Source organism: Pan paniscus, chromosome 1 (assembly GCF_029289425.2).
Source record: "Pan paniscus chromosome 1, NHGRI_mPanPan1-v2.0_pri, whole genome shotgun sequence".
NCBI classification, from domain to species: Eukaryota; Metazoa; Chordata; class Mammalia; order Primates; family Hominidae; genus Pan; species Pan paniscus.
The window spans coordinates 201,453,089-201,470,131 of NC_073249.2; the positions used below are offsets into that span (position 1 = coordinate 201,453,089).

The 17,043-nt window shown below is 47.8% G+C and overlaps 2 protein-coding genes across 6 annotated transcripts in view; one reads left to right on the plus strand and one right to left on the minus strand.

Annotated features, from left to right (window-relative positions):
* Nucleotides 1–17,043, plus strand: part of LOC117979948 (blood group Rh(CE) polypeptide) — a 128,174-nt gene that overhangs the window by 12,610 nt on the left and 98,521 nt on the right. For all 5 annotated transcript variants that reach the window (XM_034958453.3, XM_055103876.2, XM_055103878.2 and 2 more), the window contains 3 exons: nucleotides 4,715–4,865; nucleotides 15,307–15,454; nucleotides 16,536–16,702. In XM_034958453.3, the coding sequence (XP_034814344.1) occupies nucleotides 4,715–4,865; nucleotides 15,307–15,454; nucleotides 16,536–16,702 (466 nt within the window). The remainder of the gene's footprint in view (nucleotides 1–4,714; nucleotides 4,866–15,306; nucleotides 15,455–16,535; nucleotides 16,703–17,043) is intronic.
* On the minus strand, nucleotides 8,146–8,735 carry LOC134728361 (succinate dehydrogenase [ubiquinone] cytochrome b small subunit, mitochondrial-like). Its single transcript, XM_063593978.1, has one exon. It carries the CDS (start codon nucleotides 8,718–8,720, stop codon nucleotides 8,241–8,243), a length of 480 nt encoding a protein of 159 aa, XP_063450048.1. The 5' UTR covers nucleotides 8,721–8,735; the 3' UTR covers nucleotides 8,146–8,240.

Consider the following 17,043-nt stretch of genomic DNA (forward strand, 5'->3'; position numbering starts at 1 on the left):
CTCTTCCAGGTAGGGATCTAACCTGGTATACAGGTAAGGAAGTGGAAGCTCAGAGAGGGCAAGGCACTTGCCTAGGGCCACACAGCTAAGTGGTGGAGATGGCTCCAACTTTTTATTATAACCTTTTCCACATGCTCCAGAGTCGTCAGAACATGAAACACAGTCTAGCCAGCTCCCGATTGGCCCTAGAGGAAAAAAACTGTATGTATTTTTCTTTTTTAAAAGGTTTAGAGGCTGGGCATGGTGGTTCACACCTGTAATCCCAGTACTTTTGGGAGCCGAGGTGGGCAAATCACTTGAGCCCAGGAGTTTGAGACCAGCCTGAGCAACGCAGTGAAACCCTGTCTCTGCAGAAAATAGAAAAATCAGCTAGGCGTGGTGGTGTGCACCCACAGTCCCAGCTACTTGGGAGGCTGAGGCAGGAGGATCACCTGAACCCAGTGAGGTTGAGGCTGAGTGAGCCATGATCGGGCCACTTCACTCCAGCCTGGACAACAGAGTGAGACCCTGTCTCAAAAAACAGTTTTAGGGGCCTGGCGCGGTGGCTCATGCCTGTAATCCCAGCACTTTGGGAGACCAAGGTGGGCGGATCATGAGGTCAGGAGATTGAGACCATCCTGGCTAACTCGGAGAAACCCTGTCTCTACTAAAAATACAAAAAATTAGCTGGGCATGGTGGCGGGCGCCTGTAGTCCCAGCCACTCGGGAGGCTGAGGCAGGAGAATGGTGTGAACCCTGGAGGCGGAGTTTGCAGTGAGCCGAGATCGTGCCACTGCACTCCAGCCTGGGCGACAGAGCGAGACTCCGTCTCAAAAAAAAAAAAACAAAAACAACAGTTTTAGGCCAGGTGCGGTGGTTCATGCCTGTAATCCTAGTACTTTAGGAGGCCTAGACAGGTGGATTACCTGAGGTCAGGAGTTCGAGACCAACCTGAGCAACATGGTGAAATCCTGTCTCTACTAAAAACACAAAAATTAGCTGGGCATTGTAGCAGGCACCTGTAATCCCAGCTACTTGGGAGGCTGAGGCAGGCGAATCACTTGAACCCGGGAGGCGGAGGCTATAGTGAGCCAAGATCGCGCCATTGCACTGTAGCCTGGGCGACAGAGTGAGGCTCCGTCTCAAAAACAAAACAAAACAGTACAAAACAAAACAAAACAAAAACAATCTTAGAGTTAATTCCCACCGGGATTCAATACACACACACACACACACACACGCACGCACGCACGCACGCACGCACACACGCATACACACACTGCATCCACCTGGAAAGTGACAAAGGGCACCCTGGGGGAATTCAAATGGTGGTGGCCCTGGTTTGGTGTCGCTGCCTTAGCTTAAGGTCACACCAGCCTTCAGCCTCCTGCCCCACAGTCTAGGGCTGCTCCCTTCATCTGATGTCCATAGGGACCCGTTTCTTCTTGACTCAATCCAGGAAGACGAGAAGGGACAGAAGTCACTGGCAGCCTGAGTGAACTCCCCTGCCCCACCCCTGACTGCTTGGATCCCCCTAAGGGTGACCCCTGCTGAAACTGGCTCCTTCCTGACCGGTTCCCGTCAGGGCTGTGCTGATGGGTGGTGCCCAGGCCTGCCCCTGGGGACAGGGTACTCTCCCTTGGCAACACTCCAGCTTGTGCCACTTGACTTGGGACTGATTTGGTTCTGTTTTGAGTCCCTTCAGGGGAGGGGCCTATCTTATTCAACGTTGTTCTTTGTTTTCCTCACATACTGATAACTTAGCAAATGGCTATTGGAAGAAAAATGAAAATAAATGGAACCCTGAAGTGGGATGTTTTAAATTTTTATTTATTATTTTTTTAGAGACAGGGTCTTGCTCTGTTGCCCAGTCTGGAGTGCAGTGGTACAATCATAGCTCACTGCAGCCTCTGCCTCCTGGGCTCAAGTGATCCTCCCACCTCAGCCTCCTGAGTTAAATTTTTTTACAGGCGCCTGCTACCATGCCCGGCTAATTTTTGTGTTTTTAGTAGAGACGGGGTTTCACCAGGTGGGTCAGGTTGGTCTCGAACTCCTGACCTCAAGTGATCCACCCGCCTAGGCCTCCCAAAGTACTGGGATTACAGGCGTGAGCCACTGTGCCCGGCCTAAAACTGTTTTTGAGACAGGGTCTCACTCTGTTGTCCAGGCTGGAGTGAAGTGGCATGTTCATGGCTCACTCAGCCTCAACCTCACTGGGTTCAGGTGATCCTCCTGCCTCAGCCTCCCAAGTAGCTGGGACTGTGGGTGCACACCACCACACCTAGCTGATTTTTCTGTCTTCTGCAGAGACAGGATCTCACTGTGTTGCTCAGGCTGGTCTCAAACTCCTGGGCTCAAGTGATCTGCCCACCTGAGCTCCGAAAAGTACTAGAATTACACCCTCCTGAGTAGCTGAGACCACAGGCACATACCACCACACCTAGCTTTTTTTTTTTTTTTTTTTCTTTTTGTAGAGATGGAGTCTCACTATGTTGCCCAGGCTGGTCTCAAACTCCAGGCCTTAAGCAATCCTTCCACCTCAGCCTCCCAAAGTGCTAAGATTACAGGTGTGAGCCACCATTCCTGGCCTTAAAAGTGTGATATTTTTAATGTATTTTGAAATCTGCAGGACTCTCCCTAGAAGATAATAGCAATAACCAACTCCTTTATTGTGCTTGACATATATCAATTCACTTTGCCCTTACCGTGGCTCCAGAGGCATTGGGTCCACCTTATAAATGGAGGCACCAAGGCACAGAGTGATTAAATAAGTTGCCCAGGATCACACAGCCAGAAAGTGGCTGAGTCAAGATTCTAGCCCAGGCAGCCTAGACCTGAGAGCACGCTCCTAACCACTGCACATCACTGTCTTAGCACCCCCTCAGCACAAACTGGCCCTTGAGGAATGAAATACCGCCGCCGGCACACACGCTCCTGAGTTAAGCCTTTGTCAATGAAATGAACACCCACTTAAAAGGAATAACCTGTCCAGGCACGATGGAACATTGAGTAACCCCTTATTCTAAATTCCTGGTCCCTGTAAGACTCCTTCCCCATGCCCTTGCCTTTTTCTGACCTTCCCCTAAAGTCCTTGAGGCTTAAGCGGGCATAGTCTGCAGCAAACACTGGGGAAGCTGAGTCCAGACTTCAGAGCACAGGCTTTGGATCTAGGCCAGCTGGATTTGAACCTCACATTTGTGATCAGCTGACATGACTGTTTCCAAAAAGTCAATTTTAATCCTCTACATGACCCTCTGTAAAATGGGAATACTGAATGGTGAGCTAGCACGATTTTACAGAGAGTTAATTTTTTTTTTTTTTGGGGGGGACAGAGTCTTACTCTGTCGCCCAGGCTGGAGTGCAGTGGTGCAATCTCGGCTCACTGCAACCTCTGCTTCCCGGGTTCAAGTGACTGCCGTGCCTCAGCCTCGAGAGTGGCTGGGATTACAAGCATGCACCACCATGCCCGGGTAATTTTTGTATTTTTAGTTGAGACAGAGTTTCACCATGTTGGCCAGGCCAGTCTTGAACCCCTGGCCTCAAGTGATCCACCTGCCTTGGCCTCCCAAAGTGCTGGGAGTACAGGCATGAGCCACTGCGCCCAGCCTTATAGAGTTAAAATTTAAAAGAGGTGATGCTGTTACAAGCCTGTTTTACAAAATGCTCTTATAATAAATCATTATCATCACTGTTGCTATGGTTGTAGCATCGTCATCATTAACTCCCAGAGGGAGGAGGGAGTCTCAGAGCAAGCTGCTCAGGGGAGACTGGATGGCCATGGATTGTCCAGCTCAGTACCACTTCCTCCAGGAAGTCCTCCCTGATAAGTCCAGTCAGCATCACCCTCTCCTTCCAATGAACCCCACCAGCCTTGTGATATCACAGATATTCTTAGTTGACAGGCTCATGGTGTATGTAGCCTGTCAAGATCATAAGTACATTTTTTTTGGATCATAAGTACCTTCAAGACAAAAATCATTTTCTCCTCCTGAGCATGCTCATTGGTCAAGGGAAGGAAGGAATCGTAATAGTGTTAATAAGGCTAGCGTCTTTTCAGTAGTTGGTTCTTTGTGCCAGTCTTGGTGCTAGACACACCGATAGGAAGAATACTCCTTCACATCCCCAGGACACCAACATGGGATACGTTTGATCATCATTCTTAATTTGCAGAAGGAGAAATAGGCTCAGTGAGATGAAATAGCCACTCCAGTGGCAAGGCTGGAACTGGAAGCCAGGCTTGTCCTGATTCCAAATCCAGTTTCTTTCCACTGCCACGGACAGGGAGAGAAGGGACAGTGGCCCCAGATGAGGATGGGGTGACTGGATGTGGGCAGGCCTGCGGGGGAAGAGTGCCCTCTGTTGAGCATCTGAATGATGGCAGCAGAAAAGAAGACTGGGCAGAATCCCAGTTATCAGATCCCCTGAGGGAACAGTCACCCTGATCACCCTCAGTCAGATGAGTGTGTGTAGATCAATGCCTCATAGATGAAGGCACTGAGGCACAGAGTGGTTAAGTTATCTGCCAGACCACATGGCTCAGGGTGCAGAGGCCACCTTAACAGGAGAAGAGATGGTCACTCCACTCTGCAGCATCAGCGCCCAGGTGGGTAGAAATCTTGTCTTCTATTCCCACAGAAAGTAGGTGCCCAACAGTGTTTGTTGAATGAGTGAATGAATGAATGAATGAGAGGCATCCTTCCTTCTCAGTCATCCTGGCTCTCCCTCTCTTCCCCAGTATTCGGCTGGCCACCATGAGTGCTATGTCGGTGCTGATCTCAGCGGGTGCTGTCTTGGGGAAGGTCAACTTGGTGCAGTTGGTGGTGATGGTGCTGGTGGAGGTGACAGCTTTTGGCACCATGAGGATGGTCATCAGTAATATCTTCAAAGTGAGTCACGGTGCTGGGAGGAGGGACCTGGGAGAAAAGGGCCAAAAGCTCCATTTGGTGGGGTTTCCGGGGTTTTGAAAAATAAAGACAACCTGTAATCCCAGCTACTTGGGAGGCTGAGGAGGGAAGATCACTTGAGGCCAGGAGTTTGAGACCAGCCTGGGCATCATAGCAAGATCCTCATCTCTAAAAAGTAATTTTTTCTAAATTATCCAGTTGTGGTGGCATGCACCTGTAGTCTCAGTTACTCAGGAGGCTGAGGTGTGAGTTGGAAGGATTGCTTGAGCCCAGGAGTTAGAGACGAACCTGGGCAATATAGCAAGACCTCATCTCTAAATAAATAGGTAGGTGGATAGGATAGATAGATAGATAGACAGACAGACAGACAGACAGACAGACAGACAGACAGGCTGGGTACAGTGGCTCACACCTATAATCCCAGCACTTTGGGAGGCCAAGGAGGGCAGATCACCTGAGGTCAGGAGTTCAAGACCAGCCTGGTCAACATGGTGGATCCTCATCTTTACTAAAAATACAAAATTTAGTTGGGCATGGTGGCAGGTGCCTGTAATCCCAGCTACTCAGGAGGCTGAGGCAAGAGAATCGCTTGAACCCGGAGGGTGGAGGTTGCAGTGAACTGAGATCGCGCCATTGCACTGCAGCCTGGGGAACAAGAACAAGACTTCATCTCCAATAAAAAAAAAAGAAAAAAGAAAAGAAAAGATTGATAGATAGATACCCAAATGAGGTTACAAAAGTGTTGTCTGTGCAAATGTTTAAACACAACAAACCAGTCCTTTAACTACTACAGTATAATCCTGTAGGATTGTGCTATTCATGATATAATTATGGTTGTATAAAAGTAATTAATTCTCAGAGCCTCACCAGCAGTGGGTCCAGCAGGTTTGTACAGCCAGCATCTTCTTTCAGTCAGTGCGTGTCAGTAACTGCACATGTCCTCTCATTGGGAGAGCCTGTCGACAGTCTATGTTTGAAGGCAGCTGTGAAGGTAAGGCCAATCCAAATGGCTCTCCCAGCTCCTCTGCTGTAACCCTGACCCTGAGTGAGGACATAGCCAACCTTCCCATCTCATAGGTGAGAAAGCTGATGCCTGGAGAGGCGAAGGGACTGCCCAAGATTACATAGCAAGATAGTGGCAGAACCCAAGCGAGAACCCACAGTTCCAGCCTGGCTTAGAAGAAAGTGCACTGGACTCGGAGTCAAAGGCTGGGGTTTGTATCCCAGCTCTGCCATAAATCCCCATGTGACTCTGGGCAATTTAACCTCTTAGAGCTTTAGTTTCTTCGTCTGTAATATGAGGGTAGCAGTACTACCACATGGGGTTTTGAGGGAGTAATTGAATTAATCACATGAAATGATGCATGTTTACAAAAAAAAGCATGAAGCCCCTTTACTGTGCCTCAGTATCCCAAAGGACTTTGGATTTTACTCTGAGAAATACAGGGAGAACTAGGGAGTGTTGGGCAGAGGAGAGCTAGGATCTGACTTATGTTTTAAGATACTCTAGCTTCTGGGTTCAGAAAAGACTGAAGGGGCAAGAGAGGAAGCAGGTGGAGACCAGAGCGGCAGTGATGGCCATCATCCAGACTCAGACTAGGAAAATAGCTGTGAGAGTGGTGGGAAGTGATAGGATCCTGACTGTATTTTAATAGCAGAATTGACAGGATTTGCTGATAGACTGCACGTGGGGTGGGAGAGGGTCAAGATGACTTCAAGGTTCTCATCTGGCACAACTCAGTGGCTGCTGGTGCCATTTACTGAGATGGGGAACGTTGCGGTGGGATAGATCTGGGAGGGAAAACCCAGAGTTCAGTGTCGAATGTGGTAGCGTTAGGGTTAAGGTTGCGGGGGGTAGAGATGTGTATGAAACATCCCAGTGGAGACACTGAATGGAGATGTACAAGTCTGAAGCTTAGTGGAAAGGTCAGGGCTAGGGATATAAATTTGGGAGTTGTTACAATACAGATGGTGTTTAAAGCCATGAGACCCAAAGAGATCACTCAGGAGTGAGGATAAAGAGAAATGGGAAGAAGTCTGAGGACTGAGTCCTAGAACACCCTGCATTTTAGAGGGGGGACATGTGTAAGAGCCAGCAAAGGAGACAGAATTGTGCTTGGAGAGGCAGGAGGAAGGCCAGGAGAGCGTGAGGTCCTGGAAGGCAAGGAAAGAGAGGGCCCCAGGTGGGCTGAATGCTGCTGAGAGGTCAAGTCGGATGAGGGCTGAGAAGTAGCCATTGGATTTGGCCAGGAGACCTTGGCATGCATGGTTGTAGAGGAGGATGAAGGCAAAAGCCTGGCTTGACTGATTCAAGAGCAGGAGATGAGAAAGTGGAGACAGCATGCAGGGGCAGCCCTGCCAAGGACTTTGCTCTAAAGGGGAACAGAGAAATGGAGGAGAAGCAGGAGGGCAATAATCCGATAGAGAGAGGAACAACCTGATGATACAGAAGAGAGATGAACTGCAAGAGTCAAGCCTTTGAGTTGGAAAGCAGGAGTGGGATTTTGAGCACTGATACCTTTAGGCCGATGCAGGGACAGTTTATCTTTTTTTTTTTAATACAACATTTTATTTAAAAAAATTATTTTCATAGAATACATTTTCACATTAGAGATTCCCATTGTGCGAAAATAACAGTTTATTACTTATAGTTTTATATCTGTGGACAGATTGTTTTAGAACAAGTAGAATACATTTGAGAATTAAATCTCAGTTTACAATGGGTAATATTTTGATACGTCTATGGGGAAACTTGCCCTTAAATGGAACTTCTGTATCTTCAGAAGCACTCCAAGCGTTTCTTCCTAGGATTTAGAAATTTATAATATGAGATAGCAGCATTTCCTAATTTTAAAATTTCCCTAGTATATGTAACCATCAGTAGGTGGTATCTACTGACTAGAGAGGGAAGTTTTCGAAAATTAAACACTGTCTAATTTTCTGCAAAGTTTTTATTCATGAATTAAGAGTATTTCCCTTTGTCCATTATTCCCAAGGCAAATATGGAAGTTTGATCATATGCTAATCATAATAAAGCTGGATTCTCTTTAAGAGATTGAGAAATTAAAAGGCAAAAGCTGATATATCATGTTTAGTTATACTGTGAGTCTTATAAGAAGCTGGGAGGCAACCCCATTAACTCACCAGAATACAGAACTCAGTCTCACAACTTAGATAAAATTCCTCTCAAATCTTTTCCTCAAAGATTAAATTCTGAAAATAATCTTGTGATTAAGAGAAGAGGGCTGTCCACCAGTGGACTTTTCTGTTATTTCTTCCTTATTGTGAGCTTAATGGCATGACAAAGCAGAGGCAAAGAGGCATACATCAATTCTTCAAAGTAGGAAGTCAGAAAGATCAGAGCTTCCACAGCATGGCAACAGCTTTGCAGATGCCCACATGGTGGTAGTTGAAATAGCAAAGCCCAGCAAAGGTTAAAGCTGAAAGTGCCAAAAGCCCTGCCTTGGCAGCTTTCTGTGAGGCATCCCCATGAACATAGTCAGTAACAACTTGTCCAAGGCCCCAGTGACCATGAAGAGTGAGGGCTGCAGCCAGGGAATAGTCCCTCGCAGAGCAAGGATTCAAATCAGCAGCCGGAAGCAGACCCAGGAGCAAAACACTGACAACCCTCTCGCTAGTCCAGTGGAGAGATGCAGCCTTGGAGCCAGAATGGTGGCTCGGTGACAAGTGTATGTGCTGCACTCCACACCATTCCGGGATAGGTCGGTCCTGAAGAAATGCTGAGATATGAGCAGGTCTGACCACTGGAGTTCGCAGCAACAGAGCTGGGCCTCCTTGGGCACCGCAAACGGCACTCAGCCTCCAGGGAACCACCATCTCGTTCCTGAGGCGGACAGTTCATCTTAACGAGAGAAATGGCAGGGACTGTGAATAGGCCGGCAGATTTGATGGTGGGTGCCACAGGTTCAGTCTCCTGCAGGGAGAGGAGAAAATGCCTTACTAATTCCTTGTATTTTCTCAGAGAAGCAAGAGGCACCGTCATCAGCCTCATGTGAGGGTGGGAAGGAGGGATGGGGTTTGCGGAGAGGGAAAGTGTGGTATGGTCATCTGTGGGAGTGGAAGAGAGTGAGAGGGCTGCAGGGGTGCAGCGGGACTGCAGGCTGGCACCAGGGTCCCTAGGGCTCGTAGTTGGTGGAAAGTGCATCAGTGACCAGGGCTGTGTGCAGCTGCTCCTGGCAGGTGTGGAATAAGCAGAGTTGAACTTGCCCAGCCTGGGGTGCTGCCCAGAGTGAGACCAAAGCCCAAGGGAGACCAGAGATGGGGCTGTTTGCAAAGGAGGGAGTATAACGGGAGCCCACAAAATCTGAGCTGGTTAAGAAAGGAGAGAGAGTGAAAATGGGGAGCCCTTGGCAGCCTGGGTACACATCTCAGCTCAACCCACACTAGCTGAATCCATTTGGACCCCTTAGTTGACCTCTCTGTGCCTCAGTTTCCCTATCTATAGAATGGGGATAAGAATAATGCTACTTCCTAGGGCTGTTGTGAGAATTGAACAAGTGAACGAACACTTGTTCAATTTTGAACACTGTTGTAAAGCATTTAGGACAGTGCCTGGCATGGGGTAAGTGTTGCAGCAGTGCTGTTATTTTCATCATCAGCATTGTTCTCAGGCTGCGTTGACTGGAGCTGCTGAAGGGAGGCAATTTAAGGAAGTGAGCCGGACAGATAGGAGGTGGGTGGTTATCAGGTGCGATGCTTGAAACTGAGGCTTCGGAGGCAACAGTTACTGGTAATGACAAGGTCTAAGGCTTGACAGTGGGTGGCAGAAGTGTAACGTAGGGAAAGAGACGAGCGGTCAAGGAGCCGAGAGGGAAGGAGTTGGGTGGACTAAGATCATTTGTGGAAGAATGATGGAGAGAAAGGCTGAAGGGCAGGAGCTGACATCATCAGTGACCAAGAGGCGGCCAGGAGGCTGAGACCGCAGCAAGAAAGGGAGAGTGTGATGGCATCTTCTTCAAGGGAGCTGGGGATGTTTGGGGTGGAAAAAAGAACAATGGTCTGGGAGGGAATATGGGAAGTTTTTATTTTTTGTTTTTTTTTTTTGAGATGGAGTTTCGCTGTTGTCATCCAGGCTGGATTGCAATGTTGCAATCTTGGCTCGCTGCAACCTCTGCCTTCCAGGTTCAAGTGATTCTCCTGTCTCAGCTTCCCGAGTAGCTGAGATTACAGGCACACACCACCACGCCTGGCTTACTTTTGTATTTTTAGTAGAGACGGAGTTTTGCCATGTTGGCCAGGCTGGTCTCAAACTCCTGACCTCAGGTAATCCACCCGCCTTGGCCTCCCAAAGTGCTGGGATTAGAGGTGTGAGCCACCGCGCCCAGGCTGGAAGTTTGTATTTATTAATTTTTGGTTGTCTTCATCTGTGTATGTGACTTTAACCCCTAACTACTTCAGTGTACATTTCTTTTTTTTTTTTTTTTTTTTGAGACAGAGTCTGGCTCCATCAATCACCCAAGCTGGAGTGCGGCGGTGTGATCTCGGCTCACTGCAACCTCCACCTCCTGGATTCAAGCAATTCTTGTGCCTCACCCTCCCGAGTAGCTGGGATTAGAGGCATGCCACCATGCCCAGTTAATTTTTGTATTTTTAGTAGAGATGGAGTTTCACCATATTGGCCAGGCTGGTCTTGAGCTCCTGGCCTCAGTTGATCCACCTGTCTCAGCCTCCCAAATTGCTGAGATTACAGACATGAGCCACCATAACCGGCCTCAGTGTATATTTCTGATGCAGTTGGGTTCTGTATCCCCCTCCAGTCTCATCTCGAATTGTAATCCCCACGTGTTGAGGTCAGGACCTCGTGGGAGGTGATTGGATCACAGGGGTGGTTTCCCCCATGCTGTTCTTGTGACAGTGAGTGGGTTTTCAGGAGAGCTGATGGTTTGAAAGTGTGGCACTTCCTCTCTCTCTTTCTCTCTCTCTCTCACCTGCCACCACGTAAGATGTGCCTTGCTTCCCTTTCACCTTACACCGTGATTGTAAGTTTCCTGAGGCCTCCCCGGCCGTGCCAAACTGTGAGTCAGTTAAGCCTCTTTTGTTTATAAATTACGCAGTCTCAGGAAGTATCTTTATAGCAGTGTGAAAACAGACTAACACAATTTCCTAAAACATGGGGACATTCTCTTACATAACCATTGTTCAGTTAACAAAAATGAGAAATTGACATTGATATATTATGATCACCTTATTCTCATTTCACCAATTTTCTCAATAATATCCTTTCTAGAAAAAAAAAATATATTTTTTGTGGTCGAGGATTACATCTTGCATTTAGTTCTCATGTCTTATTAAATTCCATCAATCTGGAACAGTTTCTTCATCTTTCTTTATCTTTCATGACCTTGACATGTTTTGAAGATTCGAGCCAGTTATTTTGTAGAATGTGGGTTTGTCTGCTGTTCCTCATGATTAGATTGTGGGTATGCATTTTTGGTAGGAATTCTCCAAGAGCCGTGTGTGCCCTTCTTAGTGTATCCTATCTGAAGACATGCTATCCATTTGCCCCATTACTGGGTGTGTTAACTGTGATCATTGGGTTAAGATGGTACCTGCCAGGATCTTCCACTGCAAAGTTACTATTTTCCCCTTTGTAATTAATAAACATCTTGTGAGGAGATAATTTCCTATAGAAATCCTGTTGATCATCCAACTTTCACCCACTGATTTTAGTGTTCATTGATTCTTCCCTGAATAAATTAGTACTATAATAATTGCCAATGGTGGTTTTCTAATTCCATCTTTCCTTCAATAGTTGGCATTCTCCTGTAAGGAAAAGCTTTCACTTCTCTGTTCATCCACTCATCTATGTATTTGTTTATATCACCATGGGCTCCTGGATTCCGGTTTACACACTTCCATTTTCTGCCTTTTCTCTCTGCTTAATATAAGGATTAATGAGAACTCCCTGATTCCCAGGAAGAAAATGTCACCAGAGCTTTCTTAGGCGGAATGAAGAGAATTCAGTGTAAGAACCATAAAGGTGTATCTGTGTAGTATGGACAGTTTTAAAAACCAAACAAACACAAAGAACCTCCAAGGGCAGGAGGTGCTGCCAGACTCAGGAGGGCACTAGAACTGGCTATGAGAAGCCACTGAGATCCCAGGTAGTCTGTGCTCTCCATCTTTTGGCTCTGATTCTCTCTGTACATCTAACATCTCTGTACACCGGCTTTCTCTTTAGCGAAACACGTGTCCCCTCCACCCACCCATCCACCTCCACTTGTTCCTGCATTTCTATGTCCCAGATCCTGCAGAAAACAACTCTTTCCTCTCAGTTAGTCTCAATTCTGTAGTCCAGGGAGAGAGAATCTGATCAGTCCCCTGGGTCATTTTTCCACCCTGGTCCAAGCAGCTGCAGCTGGCATGGGAAATAGTTCACACAGTAAAAACATGGCTGTCAAGAAGAGGAGTAAATTTCAGAGGCAGAACACTCCCTGTGAGCCCGAACTTCTTCCTGCTTTGTTGCAGTCTTCATAACGATTGCTTTAAACGACTGCATTGATATAACATCATCTCCTCTCTTCTCTGCATCTTTGACTTGCCAGCTTAACTGGTCTAGAGGAGGGCTTAGCACTGATTTTGAGTGTTCATTTTCCTCAAAATTTCAATTCAGCCTGGGTTTCTTCAGCAGGAGGGCTTGGGGGAACCAGAGCCAGGGACCAGAGTCATTTCAGTGCAGGCAGCTCAAGAAATGAATATTCCAGGCCAAGAATCCCCAAGTGTTCTTCCTGAACTCCTTCCTGGTGGAGCTCAAAGAGATGAAAAACGCAAGCCCGCTTTTCAGTTCTTATCAGGAAACTGCATAGACTTTCCCCTTTGTGTATGACCGAGGGCTTTTTACCATCATTTGTTCACTTCACAGATATTTATTTGGTATTTACTATATACCAGGCACTCTTGTGGCAGTGGAAAATACAACTCTCATGGAACGTCTGTTCCAGAAGGAAAGACTGCCAATAAGCAATAAAATAGGCAAAAGATACAGCATGTTAGAGAGTGGTAAGTACCACAGAGAAAAATGAAATGGAGAAAAGAAACACGAAAAGTTGGGGAGAGAGGATAACTGTTTGAGAGGGTGGCCAGGGGCAGCTTCATCTCATCAAGGGGGTGAGTTTTTTTGAGTACAGACCTGAAGGTAACGAGTGCACAAGCCACATGGGTACCTGAGAACAGCGGCAGAACAATGGCAGGGTGCTGGGAGGGCTGTTTACCACCCATGCTGTTTAGAATTGTCAGCACATGGTGATAAAAAAAAACATAGGCTGGGTGCGGTGGCTCATGCCTGTAATCCCAGCGCTTTGGGAGGCCAAGGCGGATGGATCACTTGAGGTCAGGAGTTAGAGACCAGGCTGGGGAAGATGGTGAAACACCGTCTCTACTAAAAATACAAAAATTAGCCGGGCACGGTGGTGGGCGCCTGTAATCCCAGCTACATGGGAGGCTGAAGCAGGAGAATCGCTTGAACCCAGCGGGTGGAGGTTGCAGTGAGCCAAGATGGCACCACTGCACTCCAGCCTGGCAACAGAGCGAGACTCCGTCTCAAAAATAAATAAATAAATAAATAAAAATAAAAAGCAGACAGACTTTTTATTTGGCTTTAGAATTGTTAGACACCCTCTGCAGACAAGGCACCCCGATTGCTTGCACCCAGGGTGGACTACTCCCTCCACCCTGTCCTTGTTACACCCTGGCTGGGGGTCAGCATTTCAGGCAGCTGAATGACCCAAAGTGGGAACACGCTAGTGGGTTTGAGGATGAGCAAGTGGAAGAGGGCAATAGGAGGTGATGCCCGAGAGGTCAGGTGAGAGTGGATCCTGCAGGGTCGTGGCAAGAACATGGACCTTGACTTTGAGTGACATGGGAGCCGCTGGAGGCTTCTGAGCAGAGGAGTAACATGATCTGACTTGCATTTTATTTATTTATTTGACGCAGAGTCTCACTCTGTCGCCGAAGCTGGAGTGCAGTGGTGCCATCTCAGCTCACTACAGCCTCCGCCTCCCAGGTTCCAGTGAATCTCCTGCCTCAGCCTCCCAGGTAGATGGGATTACAAGCAAGCATCACCACGCCTGGCTAATTTTTGTATTTTTAGTAGAGACAGGGTTTTGCCATGTTGGCCAGGCTGGTATCGAACTCCTGACCTCAGGTGATCCACCCACCTCAGCCTCCCAAAGTGCTGGGATTACAGGTGTAAGCCACCATGCCCGGCCTGACTTGCATTTTAACAGGGTCACTCTGTCTGCTGTGTGGAGAACAGTCCGCAGGAAGACAAGGGTGGAAATGGGGAGACCAGTTAGGAGGTTACTGTAACAATTTGGGGTAGTGGTGATGGTGGCTTAAACCAAGATGGGGTCAGTGGGAAATGGTGCTAAAAATCCTGCCAATTCTGGGTATTTTTAGAAAGCACAGCTGACAGCTTTCTCCAGTAGCCCACTAAATAAGTTATGAAGCATTACTAAAATGTGATGGTCATGATGCAGAATTAGAATATATCTAGAATTTACCGAAGACCTTAGTTTGGTATTATAAGAAGTCTGGTTGCTTCATGTTGCAAAATTTATATCACTCATCACTGCTGCAGAGTTAAAATTCCGCTGAGAAGTAGGAATCAGTGAGGTGCGTGTCCATGTGGGTTTTTGCCACACCTAAGTGAACCTTGGTCAAAAGCATATAAGAGCTACTGATAGGCCGGGTGTGGTGGCTCATGCCTGTAATCTCAGCACTTTGGGAGGGAAGGATCTCTTGAGCCCAGGAGTTCGAGACCAGCCTGAGCAACATAGTGAGATTCCATTTTTACACAAAATTTAAAAATTGGCCAGGCATGGTTGTGTACTCCTGTAATCCCAGCTACTCAGGAAGCTGAGGTGGGAGGATTGCTTGAGCCTGGGAGTTGGAGACTACAGTGAGCTGTGACCACACCACTGCACTCCAGCTTGAGCAATGGAGCAAGACTCTGTCTCAAAAAAAAAAAAAAAAAAAAAAAAAGAGGCCGGGCACAGTGGCTCATGCCTGTAATCCCAACACTTTGGGAGGCCGAGGCAGGTGGATCGCCTGAGGTCAGGAGTTTGAGACCAGCCTGGCAAACACGGTGAAACCCCATCTCTACTAAAAATACAAAATTAGCCCAGCGTAGTGGCGCATGCCTGTAATCCCAGCTACTAGGGAAGCTGAGGCAGGAGAATCGCGTGAACCTGGGAGGCAAAGGTTTCAGTGAGCCAAGATCGTGCCATTGCACTCCAGCCTGGGCAAAGCCTGCTGGGTTGGGCTGGGTAAGCTCTGAACACCAGTCTCGTGGCTTCAAGTCACACCTCCTAAGTGAAGCTCTGAACTTTCTCCAGGGACCATCAGGGCTTGCCCCTGGGCAGAGGATGCCGACACTCACTGCTCTTACTGGGTTTTATTGCAGACAGACTGCTACATGAACCTGATGCACTTCTACGTGTTCGCAGCCTATTTTGGGCTGACTGTGGCCTGGTGCCTGCCAAAGCCTCTACCCAAGGGAACAGAGGATAAAGATCAGAGAGCAACGATACCCAGTTTGTCTGCCATGCTGGGTAAGGACAAGGTGGGGTGAGTGGTCTCATACTTGGGCTGAGCAGAATGGCTCAGAAAAGGCTCTGGCTGAAAAAATCTCCCTCCTTTACCAAGTTCCCCTGGGTGTCTGAAGCCCTTCCATCATGATTCACTTCTTTGAGTAGTGTTTGCTAAATTCATACCTTTGAATTAAGCACTTCCTTTTAGGGACCTCTCTTCATTAATATCCACTAGAAAGGAGAGACTCATTATGTGTGAGTTTCAATAAGTTTATCCAATCCCTTTGTTTTCAACTGAAAGGAGGGAAACGGACAAGTGAAGAAAGCAGGGCCCAGGAGTGAAGGAACAAGTGTGGGAATAGTAATAATGTTGTACTTTGAAAATCTACTGGGAAAATGATGAACTTAGACTGCTGGGAGAGGCTAATAGAAAATCGGGCAGTGAGATTGATAGTAGGCAATGGACTATCAGGCCACGGGGTCAAGTTAAAGCAGCACATTCATTAAAAAAAAAAAAATAAGCGTTTGGGCCAGGCGTGGTGGCTCAAGCCTGTAATCCCAGCACTTTGGGAGGCCAAGGTGGGTGGATCACCTGAGGTCAGGAGTTTGAGACCAGCCTGGCCAACAGGGCGAAACCCCATCTCTACTAAAAATACAAACAAATTAGCTGGGCATGGTGGTGCACGCCTGTAATCCCAGCTACTTGGGAGGCTGAGGCAGGAGAATCTTTTGAATCCAGGCGGTGGAGGTTGCAGTGAGCCAAGATTGCGCCACTGCACTCCAGCCTGGGCAACAGAGCAAGAGTCCATCTCAATTAAAAAGAAAAATAAAAAAATTAAAATAAGCATTTGACCATCACAGAGCAGTTCAGGAGGCCTGGGGTATGCAGATTTCAACCCTCTTGGCCTTTGTTTCCTTGTCTGTAAAATGTGGTTAGCTGGTATCAGCTTGAGAGCTCGGAGGGGAGACGTGACTTCCCCATCTAACTCTAAGTGACAAGGCTGAGACTCTCCAGCCCTAGGATTCTCATCCAAAACCCCTCGAGGCTCAGACTTTAGGAGCAGGAGTGTGATTCTGGCCAACCACCCTCTCTGGCCCCCAGGCCCCCTCTTCTTGTGGATGTTCTGGCCAAGTGTCAACTCTGCTCTGCTGAGAAGTCCAATCGAAAGGAAGAATGCCGTGTTCAACACCTACTATGCTCTAGCAGTCAGCGCGGTGACAGCCATCTCAGTGTCATCCTTGGCTCACCCCCAAGGGAAGATCAGCATGGTGAGCAGGGCGCTGCCCTTGGGCAGCACTTGGGTCTAACAGGACTAACACACATATTTATGCCCTCCCCACCCCAGGGCCAGTGTGGGTTGGGAGAGGGCATGCTGGGTGGTGGAGCTGTGCCTGCCTCTACAGTGGAGCTCCAGGAAGAATGCTGGGTGGTCACAGTGGGCCTGGGACTCAGGAGACTGTCCAGTGATCAAAGGCTTTCTGGGGGGAGTGATTAAATCCATCCATGCTAACATGAAACAGACCTGAGTTTGAACCCCGTTTCTGCTAGTTGCTAAAGTCAGTCACCATGAGCGAGAGTCAGCAGCAACAGACTAGACTAGAATTAGCCA